Consider the following 22649-nt stretch of genomic DNA (forward strand, 5'->3'; position numbering starts at 1 on the left):
TCAAATTTTATAATGTTATTTAATCTTAAAGTGAATTAAATTTCAGGTTTGATATATATGATAACTTTGAAAAGCCAGAAAGATAGCTATGGCTACAAGGATTATTTCCCTTATTGTTAAAAAAAAAAAAGCAGCCACCAAAAGAGCCAGAATAACACACACCTAAGAATATAAAGCAAGTGATTATGAAATTGAGTGAATTAGTTTAGCTGTAGCAGCAGCAAGAAGGGTTTTATCCAATCAGTGCAGTGAATACCTGCAGGAACAATTAAATCACTTCCTTGTGGAGCCAGCTGACTAGCTGCGACCCTGCTGGGAGACATAATAGATGGCACTGGTGGCGCTGGGGAACCTGAAAAGGGCAGACATTTTTAACTGTGAAAATCCTTTTCCTCTTTTACATATTGTACATTTTGAATATAGGTTTACTGACATTTAAATATTCAAAAACTAGGTTTAAAAACTGAAATTAATATATTTCCATTTCTTGCAGGAATGGAATAAAAAATCAATGCCACCAGTTGAGTTTTTGTATAAATTTTTCATCAAACTATTAAAACCAAACAAAACACATAACTATAAAAAGAAACTTGGCAAGATCACATCTAAACAGGACTTTACCTGGACTCTATTTCAAATCAATTACTAGAATGTGATTAAAATACCACAGTTGATTAATTTAAAGTATAAGTAATATTTTATAATTTGCTTCTCTTACATATGAAGAAAAGCTCTTCAAGTAGAAATTCAAAGGCATGTAATACCATATCAAATTTATAATTAAAATTCACAGAGATGAGAATGTATCGTAGCCCTCACAGGAATTATAGTCAAAACTTTTAAATCATAAATGAAATGTCACATAGTGTAGATCATTTCTATTCACAGTATGGATGCAAGGGACCTACATCACTTATGTCACCTGGGAGTTCATTAGAAAATAAAATCTCAGGCTCTGTCCCTTAATGATAAGGGGCTTATTAATAAGGCTCTGAACCTTAATAATTTAAAAACCTTAATTTGGACTGGATCTAACATTTAAAATCCAAACATGCAATAGACTTAAATATGCTGGTGCCACCTCTCAAAGTGAGGGATACCTTTTTCTTTAAATCTGTTGAACCATAAAATTTGAAACTGGAAGGGATAAGGGAAATCAACTAGTCTGACATTAAACTATAGGAAAAATAAGGCTCAGATAGGTTAAAACAGCTTATTAGAGACTCAGATGTTCTAAATCCACACTATAATATCTTCATTGTTAAGTTCAATAAGTTCAATACAGAAAACACCAATCCCTAAGTTACTTGTTGAGTTGGTAGGCACTTTAATAGATTATCCAGTTCAATCACCATTTTAAAAAAGACTGTGTCTCTACTATCCAAGGCACAGGGTTTCTATTACACAAGGAAGTGTTAAGTAAATAACTGCTGTAGTTCCATTTCTTAATGACCCCAGGTACAGGGCCCTGTTGTTTTGGTTATTACTGTTTATTAATCTTGCATAAGACATAATCTTATGACACAACATGAAATGTGCATAATATATGTAACAAATGATATAGAACTTTCCAAACTAAAATAGCAAAAGACATGGTACTGAGTAACTGGGTGCTTCAGGTTTTTGCTTCACTTTCAAGGGTAATTATCACTTCTCTGAATCTTCAGTCCTTTCAATTACTAATTTAGAGTAAATTAGTTACTAAAATCAGTCACTAATACCCAATAAAAATCATTCTTAAAAGTCTAGGATCTTGCTAATTGAGTGAATTTGATGTATTAGCTCTGTTTCATCTCAACAACAGAAATCTAGAAATATGAATATATGCATGCAATGATTAAAACCCCATTAAAACAAAACTTGGGTACCAAGTACATGTCATTCGTATATGAGCTTTGATTTATTCATGATTTCCATGATTATTAATTCTGCAACATATCTGTTAAACAGATTTCAATATTTGTTATTAGGCTGAAAGTAAAATTTCCTCTAAATTTGTTCTAGAGATGGAAAAGTAAATGGCTAATAGTCTTCTTGCAATAACTGTTCAAGTAATAGAGTCATCATCATTCAGTCATTTTTCCAGAGAGCTAATGCAGTCTCAATAACATTAACATTTTTTCCTAAGACCTACTTCCTCAATTTTAATCATGTTGCTCTTTCTCATGTTCATTCCAATTTATCTATATTTAAAACTACAACTTTCCAATAAATGCTTAACTAATATGAGTATGGCAGAATGATTATCTTTTTGATATATTAATTAATGCAGCCTGTGTTAAAAAATATTTTATAAAGCAAATTCGAAGACACATAAATTACTGCCATAACCGTGAAACATAATTTTTATTACAATTTGAAGGATTAGGATGATCTACGAGCAAGTGAAAATGACTGGCATTTTCATACTCGTGCATAGCAGTTAACAAATGGCCAGCTGATTTTAATTACTGTATAATGCTATTCCAATTAAGGGGAAAAAGATTAAACCAAATGTCAGCTAAATAATTTCACTGAAAATACTTAAAATGTCTTAATAAAAGTATTTTTTAATTCTATATTGATATTTAAATTTGGAAATTAGTTATTCGTCCAAAAATGGTGTCACATTATACAAAGTAAGCCTTCTATCTTAAACTCTCATAATTTTAGGCACTCAAATATAGAATACTATTATCTACAAGACAGCTAAGGATTGCAAGGGCATGGAAATAACTTTTCTTCATTTTGTAAAATTACAACATCGTATTAAAATTAACATACTTCATTGAACATAATCTATAACTACTACTTTAACTAGAGCTCTGTCAAGAAAACAACCCATTTTTTACATCCAAATGTTTATATGATTTTATTTTTTTCAACTCATGTGAAAATGAAAAAACACTTAAAAAGAACATTAAAAAAGGAGGGAACTTTGTTCTTCATATTAAAAATAGACACATATATGGAATAGAAAAGTGCAGAAAAGAGTTAACACAGCAGGTCCGACTGCTTATTCTTAAAAAAGACCAGCTTACAAGACTGACTATTGATTGGTGTCTGGGAACTTAAATTTGGGGAAGATTTCCTCCATTCCCAGAATGTTAAGACTGGCTCACTATGCCTAAACTGTTTATATAAACCATGTGGTCCACGCTAAACACTTGCTTTCCTTCTGGGAGTCTGCAATCCTGGTACATGCTAGCTAGAGGGGGCCTATGTGAACAATCTCCAATAAAAACCCTGGGCACTGAGTCTCTAATAGCTTCCCTGGTTAGCAATACTTCACACGTGTTGTCATAGTTCTTGTCATGTTGTCACAGCAGTGGAATTAAGCATGTTCTGTGTGACTGCGCTGGGCCTAGTTTCCCCCAGACTTTGCCTCAGGCATTCTTGCCTTTTGCTAACCACGCTTGGCATACTTTTGCTGAAATATTCATTCCCATGAGTATGATTATTGACTGAGTCCTATGAGTCCTCTTAGCAAATTACCGAATAACGCTGGTCTTATTCCTATACAGTATGTATAGTATAAAAAATAAAAGTTCTGTTTTCCTAATTGCTTTGAAATAAGAAATAAGTGCTGTACAAATTAATATTGACTTATAGCTATAAAGTTTGTGGTTATAAGCTAAAATAATTTAAATCTGTATTCTTAATTTTTGAATTTTTATTTCACTATTTTAAAATCAATTCCCAAATAACAATCAGTGAAATTATGCACATTCATTTATCTAAAGACTACTACTAAAATAATTCCTAAATTATTTAAATGGAAGAGAAAAAGGAGTATGTTTATAATTGATGTTTTATCACAAAATTAAAGAGCTCAACTCTTATGCTTTCTTAATAAAGGTAGCATTTGATGAACTTCTCCCATCCTCCACCCCAGCCATCTTTAAAAATATATGGGCTCTTACCTTGAAGTGTTCCTGCTTCAATAACCCCCTCTTTGGTACTGTCAAAACCATGAGATGTAATTTGGGTTTCTGAGAGACCAAGTCCAGCTGGCAATGAACGTTTCAAATCCTTAGCAAAATTTGAATAAGAGAGAAAATTTTTGCAAAAAATCTCACATCACAGTTCAGCATAATTGTGTCCTTTTAATCACATCTTAAATTAATTTTCTCTCTATGTAGTATTTCCTTATGCTGTCACACGGCATTCTGTAATGATGTATAATCAGTAGCAAACTCAGTAAGATTTGCTATTAAGAGGTACAGTGCATGTCAAATAAAAAATACTTTCATTATTCTAGAACTAAGCAGCAGGTAGATATTAAAATACAATTTTCAAATTTCTAATTTACTGCTCTATCGGGAAAACCATTTTAAAGAACAGAATTAAGATGACTAAAAAGCCATGTTTAATAGTAAAAAAACTGACCAATGTCTAATAGAATCACGATAAGCCTGGCTCGTGGTCAGTATAAACAAATCATTCACTTGCAATGTTAATTTCCCTTTGATTTCAAGGCTAGCTTGGAAAACAGGGCTTCTCTGACCTCAACTAAGGTGAGGTAAACGAAATTTCCTGCTATCTAGATTACACGGAACACTGATATTTGTCAACCTAACTGTATATTAGCTTACAACTGGACCTTTACTGTAATAAATATAATATTTAACATTCTGTCTTAATAGTTAAGAAAAAGAGAGAAAGCCAAGAAACATAAATTTCCAATTAAAAGTCCCTTTTTTCCGGCTTAGATATGAGGAATTGCTCAATTTTCATAATCAGAGTTTATGAATGGATCCTACCAGTTTTCCACAATAACAAGTTATTGATGTACTAAAAGACAAATATGTCTTTAAAATCCTTTCTTAATACTCTACCCCACCATATATAATTTACAGCTACAATTTGAAAACTCAGAACTAACATTTTGAGCTTCCCAATTTGCGAAGTCAAAACTTAACAGATATGGTCTCTCATAACCAACAAGTGTTGAGAAGGGTTTTTCTTGAGAAACTCATTAATTTTGCCTAGCCAATGACTTGATTGGTATAGTGGATCCTGAATAAATAATGAGGTCAATTCTCATCTTATATGACTTATGAAACAGCGTTTGATATTCTCTCCTTGCTAGGCATTCAACTGATTCCTCGTCATCTCCCCAACCTCCAAATTCTGAAGTGTCCCAGGGTTCAGAGGACTTATTCTCATACATTCATTTCTTGGATGATCTTACTGATTCTTAAAAATACATTGACGACTACCAAATGTATGTGTCTCACCTGGGCCTCCCTCTTTAACTCCAATATATCTAACCACATACCTGTCATTTCCACTTGCATATCAAATAGACATCTCGAACTTAATATGTACAAAATTGATTGATTCCATAGTAAATCTCCACCCCTCACAGACAAAAACAAAACAAAAAAAATCACTTATAGGTTTTACTTCTTTCAGTTAATGGCATCTCTATTACCAAAATCTTAGCCAAAAATCTTAGGAGTTACCTTTGACTCTTCTTTTTCTCTCATACCCACATCCAAACTATCAGCAGATCCTATCAGATCTACCCTCAAAATACACCCAGGATCAAATCAATTCTCACCACTTGCACTACTATCACCCTGGTCTAAGCTAGCATCATGTCACCCGGATTATTCCAAGAGCCTCCCAGCTGGTCTCCCTGCTTCTGTCCATGACACACACCTCTAACTCCACACATCAACCAAAGTTATCCCCTACACAAAACTCTCCAACAGACCCCAATCTCACGACATAAAACCCAGACTATTAAATATATTCTTAAAGGATCACATGATTTGACTTATGTCCTACTAGCCTAAGCCTTGCAGCCACATTGTTTCTTCAAAAACAATAAACCTATCTCTAGTTTAGGGCCTTTGTTCTTGCTGTTTTTCTTCCTAGTATGCTCTTCTACCAGAAATCCACAGCCTTTTTCATTTATTAGTTCTTTAGCCAGAGAGGCTTTTCCCCACCAACATATAAAATAGCAACTCCTGCAACCTTGCAATGAAATTCCCTTTTCTGCTTGCCGTGTTATTTTTCTCATAGCAGTTACCATTAGGTAATATATTATGTATATATTTATATGTCTTTGTCACCCTCACTATACCGTAATCTTTATGAGAGCAAGGAGGTTGTCTATTTTGTTTACTATGTATTTAGCACCTGAAATAAGTGCCTGAGACGTAGTAGATGTTCAGTAAGTATTTGTTGAATCAACAAATGAATTTGTTGAGTGAACTAAAGAACTTATGACTCAGCACCATTAGCTTAAGAAGCTGCTATAGCAATAGGTTTATTTATTTTTTTTAATTTAATTCAATGAGTATTTTGCTTACTCTTAATTATATGTTAGACTTTCCGGGCAAAGAAAAAGAGAAGATACAGTCTTTGCTTCACTGGAGAGACAAGATTAACATTAACATAAAAGTTGAACTTAGTGCCCAAGTAAAGACAGTAAGCATCACAGGAACTCAGAATCAGGACTAAATCCATAAGAACCAAAGAGGAAAGAAGAAAACACTGCTTGAGCTCTGGAACATAAAGGATTTATTTTCTAATTAAGCCAACATCAGTGAGCACCAACTTTATGACAGCCACTGCTATAGACACTGTATACACAGCAGTGTAGAAAACAGCTAAAGTCTCTGCCCATATTAGACCCACACAGGGCTTGGGGGGAGGAGGAGACTGATAGTAAATAAATGAATGTATGGAAGGTAGTAAGTAAATACTAAATAAGTTGCTTTTTTTTTTTTTTAAAGGGAGGATAAAGAGGGATACAGAGCAACAGGCAAAAGGTGCTACTTTAGGTGGGGTACTCAGGGAAGGTCTCTCTGAGGGGGTCAAACGTGGGCAGAATCCTGAACAAAGTGACGGAGTGAGCCATGTGGCTATGTGGGAAAAGAACAATGACTTAAATGTTCCATTTCTTAATTGACTGGTAGACAAGCAGGTATTGAAATGTACTTCATGTGCCATAAAATTCATCCTTTTAAAGTGTATGCTAGTGGTTTCAGTATATTTACAGAGTTGTGTAGCCATCACCACTAATTTTAAAACATTTCATTACCTCCCCCCCAAAAAACTCTGTACCCATCAGAAGTCACTCCCCATTCTTACCTTTTCCCAGCCCCTTAGAACCGCTAATCTACTTTCTATTTGTATGGATTTACTTATTCTGGACAGCCATATAAATGGAACCAACACAGTATGTCGTGTAGCATACTGTGTTCAAGGTTCATTCGTACTGCTAACATGTATCAGTAGTTCATTTCTTTTTATAGTTGAATAATATTCTGTTATATGGATATATCACTGTTTATCCATTCATCAGTTGATGGATCGTCACTTAGATTGTTTCCACTTTTTGAGTATTACAAGTAATGTTTCTATGAACATTAGTGTACCCATTTTTGGCTGGGTTATATGATATTCTATGTTTAACCTTTTGAGAATTTGTCAAGACTGTCTTCCAAAATGATTGCACCATTTTACATTCCCAAAAGCAATGTATGAGGGTTCTAATTTCTCTACATCCTCACCAACACTTATTATATGCCTTTTTGATTATAGCCATCTAGGCAAGATAGAAGTAGTATCTCAAAGTAGTGTTGATTTGGATTTCCCTGATGACTAATGATGTTGAGCATCTTTCCAATGTGCTTATTGGCCACTGGTAGGTCTTCTTGGGAGAAATGTCTATTCATATCTTTTGTCCCAGTTTTAGCTGGGTCATTTGTCATTTTACTGTCGAGCTGCAGGACACAAATCCTTTATCAGATATATGATTTGTAAGTATTTTTTCTGTGGGATGCCTTTCCACTTTCTTCTTTATGATGCTCTCTGAAGCATAAAAGTTTTAAATGTTGATAAAGTTTGATTTATTCTTTGTTGTTTGTGCTTTTGGTGTCATATCTAAGAAACTAAAGTGAAGTTCCCTCTGCAAGGTCATGAAGATTCACATCTATGTTTTTCTTTTAAGAGTTTTACAGTTTTAGCTCTTAACATTTAAGTCTTTGATCCATTTTGAGTTAAGTTTTGAGTAGGGTGTGAATTCTAGGTCCGACTTCATCTTTTGCATGTGGCTGTCCAGTCATCCCAGCACCATCTGTCGAAGACTATTCTTTCCACATTGAAAACTGTCTCGGCACCGTAGTCAAAGCTAAACTGATCACAAATGTAAGTGTCTATTTCTGTACTTCCAATTTTGTTTCATTGATCTATATGTGTTCCTTATGCCAGTACCATCCTGTTTTTATTACTGTAGCTTTGAAATAAGTTTTGAAATCAAAAGTAGTGGGTCCTACAACTCCATTCTTTTTCAAAATTCTTTTGTCTATTCTGGATCCCTTGCATTTACATACGATCAGTTTGTCAATTTCTACAAAAAAGCCAGCTGAGATTTTGATAGAGATTGTGCTGAATCTGATTGAGGAATAATGCCATCTTAACAAATTAAGACTTCTATTCCATGAACATAAAATGTCCTTCCATTTTTAAAAATCTTCTTTAACTTCTTTTGATGATGTTTTGTGGTTTTCTGTATCCAAGCACTGCACATATTCCTGAGTATATTCTTATTTTTGATGCTATTATAAATGGAATTGTTTTCTTAATTTTATTTTTGCATTACTTATGCCTAATGTATAGAAATAAAATTGAGTTTTGCATATTACTCATATCCTCCAACTCTGCTGAACTTATTAGTTCTAAACACACTCAAAAACACACAAATGGAATAGAAGTCCAAGAGAATTGTGTTTGCTGTATTCTTGGAACTTACCTGAAAAAACATTACTCATATGAATCATCTGTTCTGTCACAAAATATTGTGTAAAAAGAGATACAGCAGTAGCAGTAGTTGGGAAGAGGAGCGCTAGTAACAGGTTAAACAGCAAATACGATGAATATCTCTGATTATCTAAGTTTTCAAAAAGCGTTCAAGAACATCTCCCATCTTGTCATGCATGGCCTCTAGGAGAAACAACTTTAAGGTATTACAGCTCACTCAAACTCCTCCCACTGATCTCCCAGGGTCCTTTACTTAACAAACAAAAGTGCTCCCAGAAAATAAACAAAAAAACCTCTCTTGTTTTATGTAAAACAGATGTAAAACCTGAAAAGCACTAAGGCCTTCCTATGCTTCTGTTAATAACAGAAGGAGTCTAACCAAAAGTGATACAAATGGGTCCATTCAGATTCTGAACAGAATTATCATTTTGGTAGTGGTCTGGCTGGCAAGTGTAACACAAATGACGTGGGCTGTGTGAGAGGAATGCATGACTTGTGAGATAATACTTATTATTTCATGAGCTTGTTAACAGTTTTTTGTAAAATACATACTTTCTGAATAATATAGTTTAGCCTGATAGGTCACAAAAACTTAAAATATGCCTTTACATTAACCCTTAAATTTTTTTAAAGTATCTCAGTTATAAGGCTGTGCTCAGCTTAGTAGCAAAAAAAATATCTGCTACTGCATTCACTCCTATAGTTTCCGGAATATATTTGAGAGACAATGAGCCCATTTATAACGAACAACATAAAATCTGATTTGCATTTTTATGTCACTGACATTCCCTCAAAATTTAAGACTTTTGCAAAATCGTGCTTAACAACTACACAATAAAATGGAATAAACCTAAAGTTAACTTTCTGTTCAAGCTATAAGGATAACGCTGCAATATTCAATAGTTTGCAAAAATAAATTTTCAAATAATTAAGCTAAAACAAATATAATGCTTTTGGCAAAAAAGCTTCACATATATTTTAAGTCCTTTTCAAAAGATACATAATAATGTTTGTAGTAACGGCTTCCATAAAGCTGTGAAGGGGGCTCATTTTTTAACCAAAATAACTTGGCTTCATTTTGCACATTTTAACAGAAGTAAGAAAAAAAATGAGTTTAAGATAGTAACTTTAGAATTTATAATTTAGCATGGTAATCTGCTTTTGAACTAAGTTAGTGCAAGACCAACACATAAAAAACACAAAATGTTCAGCAAATTTGCTTTAAAATACACATCCTTAATAAGGTGCACAATACTACAAAATATAAGCAAAACTAAAGATTAATTAAACCTTCCCTTTATTTAGGGTGAGGAGAAATCGTATTTAAAGGAGTGATTCTCAAAGCATATATGTAACTACCAAGAATCTATAAAGATTCTCCAATTATTTTATAAATTATACAAACTCTCTTCTCCCTTAATTTCTTTACACAAATTCTCTCAGTTTTCCTCCTATCTACATCTTTAAAAATGCATTGGCATTCCTTACTAGTTCTAGTTTTTCTACAAAAGAAAAGTCCTAAGTCTCACTTCCCCTCCTCTCTTGGCGACTTAACAGATCTGTCTTTCTTGTCTCTAGTCTTATCACTCCTGAAATTCATTCTTCAAATTGTAGGCAGAGACAACTTTCTAAAATGTGAATTGGACTGAGACCCTTTTATTTTATGTCATTTAGTTGCCCTCCATTGCCTTTTTTAAAAAGTCCAAGCTCTTCAATATGATTTTAAGGTTTTGTGGGATCTAGCCCCTACTTACCTCTCTAGCCCTGTTTCTCACACATCTGCCCCTACACTTTCCTCCTTAGCATTAGTGAATTTTTAATTCTGTGGTCTCACACCTCTTTCAGGGCTTTAGAATTGCCTCTGGTGGGAACATTCTTCACCCTTCTTCATCTGGCCAGCTCATCCTTCAGATTCAGCTTGGATAGCAATTCCTCAAGTAAACTCTCCTCACTCTTCCTACCAGTTCCCAGACTATGCTATACTTGGCCTAGCATATCACTTCTCACGCGGTATAAAAATTAATTTATCAATATTTTCTCTCCCTGCTGACCGTAAGCTCTCTAAGACCAGGTTGTTTATTTATCTTGTTCCTCTTTAGTAATTCTAGCATCTAGCAGATGCAATACTAATACTTCTTTTACTAAGAAATTTTCTAAATTTAAACATCCTATCTCATTCTTCAAAATGGATAAAACTTTCCAAAGCATTTACGTAATATAATTTTTAAAGAAACAAGTTGAAAACTTTATGTTAAATGTTCTATGAAATTTGGTAATTTAAGTCCCCTTTGCTGTTTTTCCAGTTAGCTGCCTATAAGGAATATCTGCAAAGCTACCCCGGGCCCCCGGTGAACATACTGCAGCATCCATAACCTCCTCACAGTGTTCTCGCTGCCTCCTCTCTACAATTATCTTGGGTCAAAGCTGATTATTCTCCAACATTCTACTTATCAAGTGGGTAGAAGGCAGGGTTGGCATTTTCTCAGCTCTCCACTGGTACTCCTAGACTACCAGCACTTTACATATAGCTGTTTCCCTCATCTTCACAAAAAGAGTAATAAACTTCAAAACGTCAACAAATGTTAAACTGCTGCCAGGGGATTCCTATGACAGGTTCTTCCACTCTAATCTCTATATGAATGTGAAGCATCTAACCGGAGCCTCTCATTGCACAGACTAAGAAGGGAAATCAAATGAAAAATGAAACATCTGCAATGAGACACAGAAACATTTACATTTCATGGCCTGTGCCACAGTGACACCAGCTGGCCAGACAAGTTATGACAACTTAATAAGCTACCATCTTAATTTTATGCAAGACTATACTTTTTGAAGTGCATTATGCAGTATGTATTAAATAAAAGCCATTATAAACAACAAATAGGTCTAAAAGGAAAATGTATATAAGTAAAATGCCTCAGAAAACTCTGGTTATGATCCAGTTTTAAATATGAGATTTCTTTACTAGTTTATAAAATATAGTCTAATGCTAAGCAATACATTTTAATATTTTTATGAACTTTTGTCCATATTAAAATAGAAATATAGATGAGATTATATGCAATTTCCTCTTTATTGCTCGGGAAATTAAAGAGGGAATGTATGCCAAAATTTGGATAAAGATAAGCCTAATAGATCTTGAGTGTAATTTATTCAAAACAGTCAAAAGGTGCTTTTGAAATATTGTTTTTACCATGGTGAAAGGAATTACATAGCCGATTTTTAATTTAATCAAAGCACAATAAAAATGTAAGAGACACATTATTCACCTATTTTTAATAAGAGCAGTTACCAAAAGAAACAAGTTTTATGACGCTGAATTTCTTCAGGGAGGTGAAGTTGGGTGTGCTGGCTGAAGTGGAATATTGCTTCTAAGGAGCCCTGTCCACTGGTAAAATTCACATCCGACTAGGGGGAACCTCCGGGATCACATCTCCTTTCTCCCTGCTCTACCTCGCACTAGAAAGGAAAATAATATTGCAAGGGAATCACCAAAAGAGAACTCAACATTAACCATGAGTAAATTTACAAAGCAGCAAGCAAACTGGCTTTGACTACATAAGCAAAGAACAGCTACATTATGGTTTAATTCACTTCATTCTAGTAAGACTCTGTAATCTAAAGATAAAATTTGAATGGATTAAAAAAATTTTCTTCTGTGCTACTCGAAGGCAAGTAAAGTTTTTTTTTTGAAATCTCACATGGGCTTTATTTTTAATATGTTATACATTTAGACACAGATAACAATTGTAAGATTATGTCTAAACAAAGAAAGCAAATTAAACTGATAACTGATTAGAATGAATTCTGAATTTTTAAAAATTGAGTTATATGAGAGGCAAATAAAACAGATTGGTGGATGGACAATTTGAGGGTGTTTAAGAATCTGAGAGAACTAAAAACATTCTTTGAGAAATACTCAAATTTCCAGCTAAGATAGGTTCACATTCCCCACTGAAGGGAATCCTAAACGAGCACTGCATAAAACTTTGGAGATGAAAAGATGTCTAACTCCATTTTATAAATGAGAGATTTAGGTCTAGCTTATACATCAATTTAATTTAAAAAAATATTTATCAAGTGCCCAATGCAGTACTCTTTCCACTTCCTGATATCATGATAGAAAAGAATATCTTCCAAGGACATTGCTCATTATTCACTTGGGAAATAGGTATTGCTATCAATAAAAAAAAAACGAAATCAAGAAATACAACTAATTGATAATTTGCCTTTGAAGCGGTTTCAGGTCATTATTTTAATACTGTGTTCACACAGAATCTGTTTTACATCCATTTGCAGACTTCAAATATCTAATTTCACAGTGAAGTTTAGCTAAGTGACATTAGAGCCTTCTGAAATGGCTTTGGTTTGGTGTGAAGTGAGAGGTCTGAAAAGAATATTAAGCTAAATCCTCAACCTACTAGGATTTTTAAAAGCAACACTTACTTTTTTAATTTAAAAAATCATCCAATATTATTTGAATCTTCTTAACAACAGATCTGTGTCACACTCTTTAATTAAAACTCTGAATGTAGAAAACTGGCTTCGAGGGAGTCTGGATTGAAACAGAGAGCAGAGGTGAAAGCCAAATAATAATGTCTGATTCTCTCTAGCCATTATATGGGGGAACAAGGGAAGGTAGACAAAACACTATGACTAAGAAAGAACACTTATTTCAGAAACATCTTATTTCCCAGGAAAGCTTCAGGAGTTTAGGAAGCCCTTCTGAGGTGTGGTTTCCCCGGTGGTCCCGTGGGTTACGTGAGTCACTAGGTTCAGGGTCTTTAAGCAACATCCCCATGTTAACCAGAATTGGAGCAGCTCCGTCAGCAGGCTTACCAGACCATCAGATCACCTCTTCCAGGTTTCTGAGACTGGACCATGGCGTGTGAAGGCGCTTGATCAGTGTATCTATTAGTCAGTCTGGATTGGCCAGGCTAATGTTGCAGTAATGAATCACCTGAAAATCTCTGTTACTTAACCTAACAAAAGTGTATTTCTCATTCCGTCTACCTGTCGGTGGGCACTGTCCATATCGTTCTTTCAGTGCGAGCTGGGCTCTGCCCTCACAGTTGTTATTGGGCAGCAGGGTTACAGGGAAGGAAGGGTGAGCACTAGTGAGTGGAGGCGTGACCCCAGACCCAGCTATGGAGTCCTTTCCAACTGCAAAGGGGCAGGCACAGGCAACCTCCTCATGTGCCTGGAAGGGGAACAGAAGTGATAGGGGCAACGGTCTCTTCCACAAGGAGAAGGCAAGGAAACTGGCATTCATGCCCACGCTCTGCTATTTAGTTACTCAGACTGCTGGAAGGACCATATACCAAAGTAGACTAGTTTTATATGATCTTTTAGATCTTAGTAGGGCTTTTTACAAGTCTACCCTATATCAACAGCCCTGTGGGGTGGCACTGAATATGACAGGGTCATCTCTCCTCAGTGGTCCTGCTATCGAGATCCATTCAGACTTCTCTAACCACATCTCCCTCTCCTTTTGTAGCTTCCTTACTCATTTCCTACTTCATTCCCTCCCCTTTAAATCTACTATGCTAAGGAATACTTGATTCATCTCTGGGAAGCTCGGCTTTGATTACGTCACCCCCTCACACAGAAATTTTGGTTGGTTTCCCACTGCCTATGGTTTTGCTATTAAACTAGCCCATTGGCCAACAGCAGCAGCATTACCTGGGATCTTGTTAAAATGCAGCCTCTAGGGCCCCATCTTGCACCTCGAGTCAGAATCTACATCTTAACACAATCCAGGGGATTCATAAGCACATTAAAATTTGAAAAGCACTTATCCACAGCACTTATCCATAGCACTGGTTCTCAAATTTGGCAGAACATTGAAATTACCTGGATTTGAATTTAAATAGCAAATTTAAAAATGGCTAATACCCAGTTTCCAGGTCTAGAGCGATTCTCAGGTGATTCGATCGTGCAGCAGAGTTTGAGAACCACTGCTGTACAAGCCCAAGTGACATTTACAGCCACCTTTAGTGTGCTCCCCAAAACCTCCCCAGTGTCATTTTCTAACAATGTCAGACTGATCCCCAAATGCACTCTGTGCTTTTGCAGTAAGTACAGTTTTAGTCTATTAACAGAAATCACCAGCCATTACACCTGTCTCCTCTAATGACCGGAGGAGAGGTCTTAGGACCACCGCATCTAAATTTTTTTTTTTCTAATGTCATGACTACAAGTTATGGAGATCCAAACGCATTCATTTACTAGATTGTACATTTAAAGGTTCTTAACTAAAGACTCACAAATAGGTTTAAGGTAAGGTAACCGTGAAGAACAACAAAGGTGGAGGAATTAACTACCAGGTATCAAGGCTGAAGCTAACATTTGTTCCAGATTTAATTACTATAGCAAGAAAAAGATAATATGGTATTGACAAAAAGACCAAGAAATAAAACAGAGAATCCACATATATGATCACCTGATTAACAGCAAAAGCTCCCCACTCCACCCCCTGTAAAGAATCCAGTCTTGCCAATAAACAGTGAACATCAATTAGATATTCATATTATAAAAAAAACCTTAACTCATACATCTCACCATACACAAATTTTAATTCAAAATGAATCAAAGACCTAAGTGTGAGAAGCAAACAACAAAACTTTTAGAAGAATACAGAGTATCTTCATCATATTGGAATAGGTAAGATATCCTAACAGGATCACGAAAATCACTAAAAGGAAACATTGGTAAAATGGCTTCATTAAAATGAACAACTTTTGTTCATCAAAACATATTATTAATAGGGTACAAAAGCAAGTTACAGACTAGAAAAAAATATTGGCAACACACACATTCAAGCAAATGACTTATTCCCAGAATATACAAAAAACTCCTACAAATGAATTAGAAAAGGTACATATCCAATAGAAAAATGGACAAAGAACTTGAAAAGGCAATTCATAAAAGATAATACCCACATGGTCAGTAAGAATATAAAAATATGCTCAATATCATTAGTCACCAGGGAGATGCATATTAAAACCATCATGAGATATTATTATGTTTCCATCAAAATGGCTAAAATTAAAAGGTATGACAATACCAAGAATTGGTAAGAATATAAAAAAACTAGAACTCACATTCATTGCTGGTAGGATTGTCATATGGTTCAATCACTTTGGAAAACCAGTTGACAACGTCTACCAAAGGCAAACATCATGTACCCATGACCAGGCAATTCTGATTTTAGGTATATATCCAACAAAAATAGGTGATTATATACACCAAAAGATCTGTACAAAAATGCACACAGCAGCTTTATTCATAATAGCCACAGACTAGAAACAAGTCAGGTATCCATCAACTGAAGAACGGAGATACAAATTGTGGTATATTAACACTCTGGAAAACTATACTATAATTAAAAAAAATTAAATACTGCCACAACACGAAGCAACAACACGAATAAATTTCACAGACACAATGTTGGGTGAAAGCCAATCAAAAAAGTGTACACAGTGTATGATTCCATTTATAAGCAGTTCAGGGACAGTCAAAAGCAATCTACGAGGACAGAGTCGGAGCAGAAGTGATTACCCTGGGAGGGAGGGAGCGGGGTGTACTGCCTAGAAGACTAGGGCAAGAGGGAGCCAGTTAAGGTCCTGGAGATGTTCTACACCTAGATGTGGGTAGTGATTCCACTGAGCTTAACATCTGTGCTTTTTACTGTGCATCAGCTAAAGTCAAAGCTAAAAAAGCAAAACGAAACAACAGAAAGAAAAAGAAAAGGTTCAAGAAGGTAGGTGAATTTTCAAAACAATGCAGCATTTTGTATGTACTGCTTTTCTCTTAGATAAAAAGTGCTTAGCTTCCATTAGATTGTCTATAAGAATATCAACTCCCTGACAGCAGGTATTTTTGTTCACTGCTACATCCCCAGTGCCTGGTATATAGCAGATAATAAATAGCTGCAGAATAAATTTGCAGGAGGAGCTTTTATCCAAAATAAGATGAAGCAATCATTAACTAACATTTTGATGTAATGAGTTATTTGAATTAGTAGGAGTTTATAAAGTAATTGGTAAAGTCTAATGATGGTAACCTGAGTTTCCTTATTATTGCAGGTGTGTCTTAGTGTTTTCAAACACCTGAAAGACTAAATCCTGAAGTGAAAATGTCCTTTGTGTGCTCAGAATTTAAGTCTTTTTCTTCTGTGAGTCACTCTATATTGGGCCATAGGTGCTTAGAAACCAAGTTAAAGCACTTGCAATTAAAAGAAATCTAAAGCTTGAAGACAAATTAATTCCCTCCAAAGATGAGGCAAAAATAAGTGAAATTCAGTGGCATTTTCTAAAATTAATTAAAATGATCTACCTAAAACAGTGGTTCTCAACCAGAGGTGTTTCTCCCCACTCCTGGGGGGCATCTGGCAATGTCTGGAGACATTTTTTGCTTGTCACAGCTGGAGTGTGTCACTAGTATCTAGTAGGAAGACGCCAGGCATGCTGCTAAGCATCCTATATGCACAGGCCAACCCTCCACAACAAAGAACTTATTTGGCTCAGAATGTGTTTAGTGCTGAGATCAAGAAATCCTGAGCTGTAACTTTCTGTTAAACTAAACTAAAGGATTTTATTCTTAAACAAATGAAGTAAGGAATCCTATTTAAGTTGTAAAATAATTCAACTATCTTTCAAGCATCACTTTTCCAAGAATATGAAAACTGTATTTTTAAAGTTTTACATATATATCAATTACCACAGAGGGATGCTTAATGAAAATATCTCCAGAAATAATAACATTAGTATCATTTCTAGGACTCTATTCAGCATATTACTTGTTTTATCTTATTTAATATTAACATCCTCATACTAGTAAAAAAGATTTTCATTTATAGAGATTAGAAAACAAAAACTAGAAAATAAATTAAATAAATACCACTCTAGGTTACACCACTATAAATTGCATAGCTGAAATGTGAATCCAGATTATCTTCAAATCTATGGTCTTTCTATTAAAACACATTTAATTCCAATTTCAAATAAGAGGTTGATTAAAATTAAATGCAGTTCATTCTCCACTGAGTCAAGTATGCCACTTGGGAACGTGAACAGCAAAGGTAGCAGTAATACGCTTAGGAATCATGTACTAAGGACACGTAGAAAAGAGATTAGATGGAGCCAATTTTTAAAAGGATAATCTATAGTTAGTATTTTTTTCTTATCACAAATAAAATTAAGTAGTTTTATGAAGTTATATTCCAAAATCATCAGATACACTCTTGTTCTGGTCATACAGAAGAATTACTGACAATAATATTAAAGCCTAAATGCTTACTGGCCTAGAGTTTAATCTTGACAAACCACTAACACAACCTGCCTAGTCATCTCTGTATGATAACATTAGATTACTGGCATATCAGCCAATCTAAGAAAATATTCCTATATTAAACTCTGTCTTTTACTTTTGTCTCAACATTTAAGGGCTTACCATGATCCTTTGTATTAAGAGAAAGAAAATGTTCTTACCCTATTAAAGCCATGTTCATGAGAGTCATCAACTTCCCCATTACTAGTCACTGGAATTTCTGCTGCTGAATTTTTGGGAGATTCTTGAGCCATCATAGACTCCTAAAAGAAAGGAGAAAAGAAATAGTGATAAACACCACCAAATCATAAAAGGCAAACATTCAAAAGACTATTATATTCATGTTTATGGCACTTAACAGCCCCCATTATAGCATCTTTTAAAATAATTACAACCTAATACTTATATGATAAACATGATACTAATAAAAAATGCCCCTGGCTTTTAAAACTGCACTCAAATTTCTTGATTAACAAAACAAGTTAGATCCTTTGTAGTTCATCAGCATGATGACTGGATGTTCGTGCTGTTGTGTGAGATGTGCCTCCCTCAAACCTTGTTACGACATCAGCCCATTACCCATCTGACATGAAAAAGAAAAAAAACAAGTTACTTGTTACAGGTACCAAGGGGCAATATCTGTGCCTTGTAAATAGTGTTATGATAGACTACCACTTACAACTGGAACTATTACAGAAAGCTAAGCTTGATTATTAATTCAACAAAAGCAGCTCACTTTTGCTGTTGTATATAATGAGCCTTTATGTCAGCTTTTGTCTAAAGAGTTTCTTTCTCTAAGGTAACAAAAAAATTTAAATCTCTATACTAGGAGAATTAAGTCTTACTGACTTTACTGTTCTAAAGGTCAACTAATGTTTAAAAATAATTCCTTAATTTTATAAGCATGGGAAATATAAATTTACTTCAAAACCAAATATAGTTAATCAATAACAGAACATCAATTATGGTTGGTAAAAAATTTTTGTGCTCAAAACATACGTGATTTAAAAAAAATGTGTGACTACAAGTTAAAATGAGAATTTCATATCTGTAAAGGACTTTAACAATAATCTACTTTCCCTTATTTTAAAAATCAAAAAACTTCAGAATAAGCTGAACGATTTATTCCACTTTTTACAGAGAACAGGTGCCTCTCTTCTCACGCACTCAACAATGGTGCCCACTAGAATGAAAGTCTTGACAGAAAAATATGTTAGGAACAGAATCAATATCTAACAACATATGTTCTAATGCTCAGACCTGAACCTAGCTGCTACCCTCAATACCGCACTGCACAGAATTACCAAAACCAAACCAAACAACTAAAATAAATGTGTGTGTATTTATGTATGTGTTTTTAATCTGCTGCCAAGAACTTAAATTTAGGGGATTATTACAGGCTAAGTCATACTACTGAAAGCAAATGTTAATGCAAACAGGTTTGTGATCTAGTCTCTACCTCTATGAAATATAAAAGGCTTATTATAATATATCTCAGAGACATGATGTTGAACAAATGAAGTCAGACTCATAGAGTACATACTACATGATTCAATTAAAAAAGAAACCAAGAAGTTACAAAAATTTTAGGCAGAACAGTGGTTGCCTTGGGTGGGGGAAATACTAATACTTGACCTTGAGGAGGGGACTTCCAGTTTCCATTTCTGAATGTAAGGAGCTTGGAAGTTGCTACGCTACCCTAACAAGTAAAAACCTGAACAGACTAAAAAATCAACAACTCTTCTTGGATTCTTGAACAAGGGGGAGGATACGGGGGCAAACTGCTGCCCCCAAAGTTGGAGAGACAGACATGTGAATACAGGGAGTCATGGCTTCTCAGAGTGAAAACGCCTCAGGAACCAGTGCGGGGGTCAGGGAAACCTGAAACATAACTGAACTGCTGGAGGCTCAGTGTAGACAGACGACTCTGAGAGTTAAAAACTCCAGGGAGAATAAGGAGGACACGACAATGTTATGAGTTTTACCTCCAGGAGCTGGACTAGGTTACCACAGTAAATACTGGAGAAAAGTCCCCTCATCCTTCCAGCAGGGGAGGAGAAATGAAACCATTCTGAAATACACCAGAGCACTCTGTTCTCCTTAACAAAGACTACCCTCAGGAGAAACCAGAACCTAACCTGCGTGGGTACAATCTGTGCCTAACTGACTTCAGAAAGATACCCAAATCTAACACACTTTGGCCATCCCGACAAACCTAAGAGCGGGTGGAGAAAAAAAACAGAAACACTAGTGAAGTTCACAGTCAGAGGCACAGGCTCACTAAAGACTGAGACCTAATCACGGACTACAGAATGCTTCCCTCCTCCCACACCTCACCATCCCATGGCTAAAGGCCTATTTACAATAGTTCCTTTTACCCAGTATACTATGTCTGGCTATAAAGAAAAATTACCAGGTCTACAAAGAGGCAACAAAACAAAACAACCCACCACAATTTGAAGACAAATAGCAAGCATCACAGCCAGACATGACAAGCATGTTGAAATGATGAGACTAGGAATTTAAAATAACTATGATTAATATGCTAAGAGCTATAAAAGATAAAGTAGACAGCATGCATGAACAGATGGACGATGTAAAGCAGAGGTATAGAAATATTAAGAAAGAACTAAAAAAAAAAATGCTAGTGATCAAAATCACTGTACAGAGAAATAAAGACTGCCTTTGACTGGCTTATTAGTAGACTGAATAATGACTCTGGAGTAAGCAAACATTTCTTAGATTAAAAAAATGAAAAGGCAAGCCACAGACTGAGAAAAAATAGATGTAATATAAGAATGTATTTGACAAATGACTGGTAGTTCAAATATATAAGTAAATCTTACAATTCAAAAGACAAACAACCCAAATAAAATATGGCCAAAATTTTAACATATACTTCACAAAAGAAAACATATGAATGGTAAGAGAGAAAAGGTGTTCAATATCACTAATCATCAAGAAAATGACATTTAAAACCACAAAAGGTACAACTATAAACCCACAATACTGGCTGAAGCTTCAAAAGACTAACAATACCAAGTGCTGGTAAAAGTAAGTGGAACTTAAATACACTGCTGGAGGGCATGTAAAAGTACTTCACTTTGGAGAACTGTTTACAATTTCTTATAAAAGTAAATATACATTTGACTATATGACTCAACCATTCTACACCTAAGCACTCAACAGAGAAATTAAAACAAATGTCCTTAAGAGACTTGTATAAATGTATTCATGGCAGCTTTATCCTTAAGAGCCTACAACTAAAAAAAAAAAAAAATTAAAAATATCCATCAACAGGGCAATGGATAAAAGAATTGTGGTATATACATAAAATGAAATATTCCTCAGCCATAAAAAGTAATGACTGATGCACGCAACAACTATTGCTTAATCTTAAAACATTACGCTGAGCTAAAAAAGCCAGACACAAAAGAGTACATACCATATGATTCCAGTTATACAGAACTCTAGAACATACAAATCCAACATATCATGACACATCAGCTGTTTCTTGGGGAGACAGATGGGGGAAGGAAGGACTGAGGGCAAAGGTGCACAAGAAACTTTAGGATGATGGAAACATTCTGTATCTTGATTGTGATGATGGTTTCCCAAGTTTATACATTTGTCAAAACTCATCAGACTGTATATTTTAAGTGGGTGCATTTTACCTTATGTAAATTTTACCAATCAATAAACTATTGATTTTTTTTTTAAAGGATAAAATTCTATTCTATCATCTTTAATGGCAGAAGATCTAGTTTTTTCTGCAAGCCCCAAATCCACCACAGCGACCACACTAGTCTGATGGGAATGGGAAGGTGTATGGCCCTGATCAGTTTTCATTCACAAGGAAGGACTGACTTGCAGCTCTGAAACCTAATGAAGTTTGTCATTTTCCAAAATACGTCTCTATGACAAAAATACTTTAGACCAACACACTCTCACTATAAAAATTACTGCAGTTCTTTACAGACACATATTTCCTGTCTTAAATCACAAGCACTTGCCTCTAAGAGAATACCTAAAGAATGGAAGAGCATTAAAAAAATCTCTCTGTTCCTCAGATTCAGTGTCCCTCATCCTAGATCTTTTGAAACAACAAAACAGGATTGCCTCTTTTTAGCTCGCCGAGTCAGGCTTTAGCCAAGTACTGTATGTGCCTTGTTCTTTTGGCTGCCCAGCCACAGCCCCTTCCAATGCTGGGGAAAGTCTCCACATAATGAGGCTGGGAAAAGGCAGAGTCTGTGTCTTATTACATAGAAGCTCAAAACATCAGATAACCAAGCAAAGTTTCTCAATAGCTATAACATGGCTCTAAAACTGCTTACAATCTGACCCCTACTTACCTCTCCAACCGCTTCTCATACCATACTCTCCCCTAACTAGGTGACCAAATGCTTAACTTCATCTACATCTTCAGAATGCACAGTACTCTTCTCCCTGCCAATTCAACTCTCAGCTTATAGCTTTTTCTGTAGCTGCCCAAGACCTAAGCTAAAAGAAAAGAGCTCATGTAATTTTTCCTGGCACTACTTATGTTTTTCAAATCCTGAAAA

The 22649-nt window shown here is 35.1% G+C and overlaps 1 protein-coding gene and 1 non-coding gene across 8 annotated transcripts in view; one reads left to right on the forward strand and one right to left on the reverse strand.

The window, feature by feature from the left end:
* ARFIP1 (ADP ribosylation factor interacting protein 1) overlaps window positions 1-22649 on the reverse strand; it is an 81481-nt gene that overhangs the window by 41450 nt on the left and 17382 nt on the right. For 5 of the 7 annotated variants that reach the window (XM_025042734.1, XM_006906257.3, XM_006906258.3 and 2 more), the window contains 3 exons: window positions 18249-18350; window positions 3903-4011; window positions 257-352 (listed from right to left, as the gene is read on the reverse strand). In XM_025042734.1, the coding sequence (XP_024898502.1) occupies window positions 257-352; window positions 3903-4011; window positions 18249-18350 (307 nt within the window). The remainder of the gene's footprint in view (window positions 1-256; window positions 353-3902; window positions 4012-18248; window positions 18351-22649) is intronic. The other 2 variants (XM_006906259.3, XM_025042737.1) reach the window with 2 other exon arrangements.
* On the forward strand, window positions 18574-18676 carry LOC112475178. Its single transcript, XR_003044595.1, has one exon. It is a non-coding gene; the product is annotated as a small nucleolar RNA U13 (small nucleolar RNA).

Source organism: Pteropus alecto, unplaced genomic scaffold (genome assembly GCF_000325575.1).
Source record: "Pteropus alecto unplaced genomic scaffold, ASM32557v1 scaffold50, whole genome shotgun sequence".
In the NCBI taxonomy this organism is placed as follows: Eukaryota; Metazoa; Chordata; class Mammalia; order Chiroptera; family Pteropodidae; genus Pteropus; species Pteropus alecto.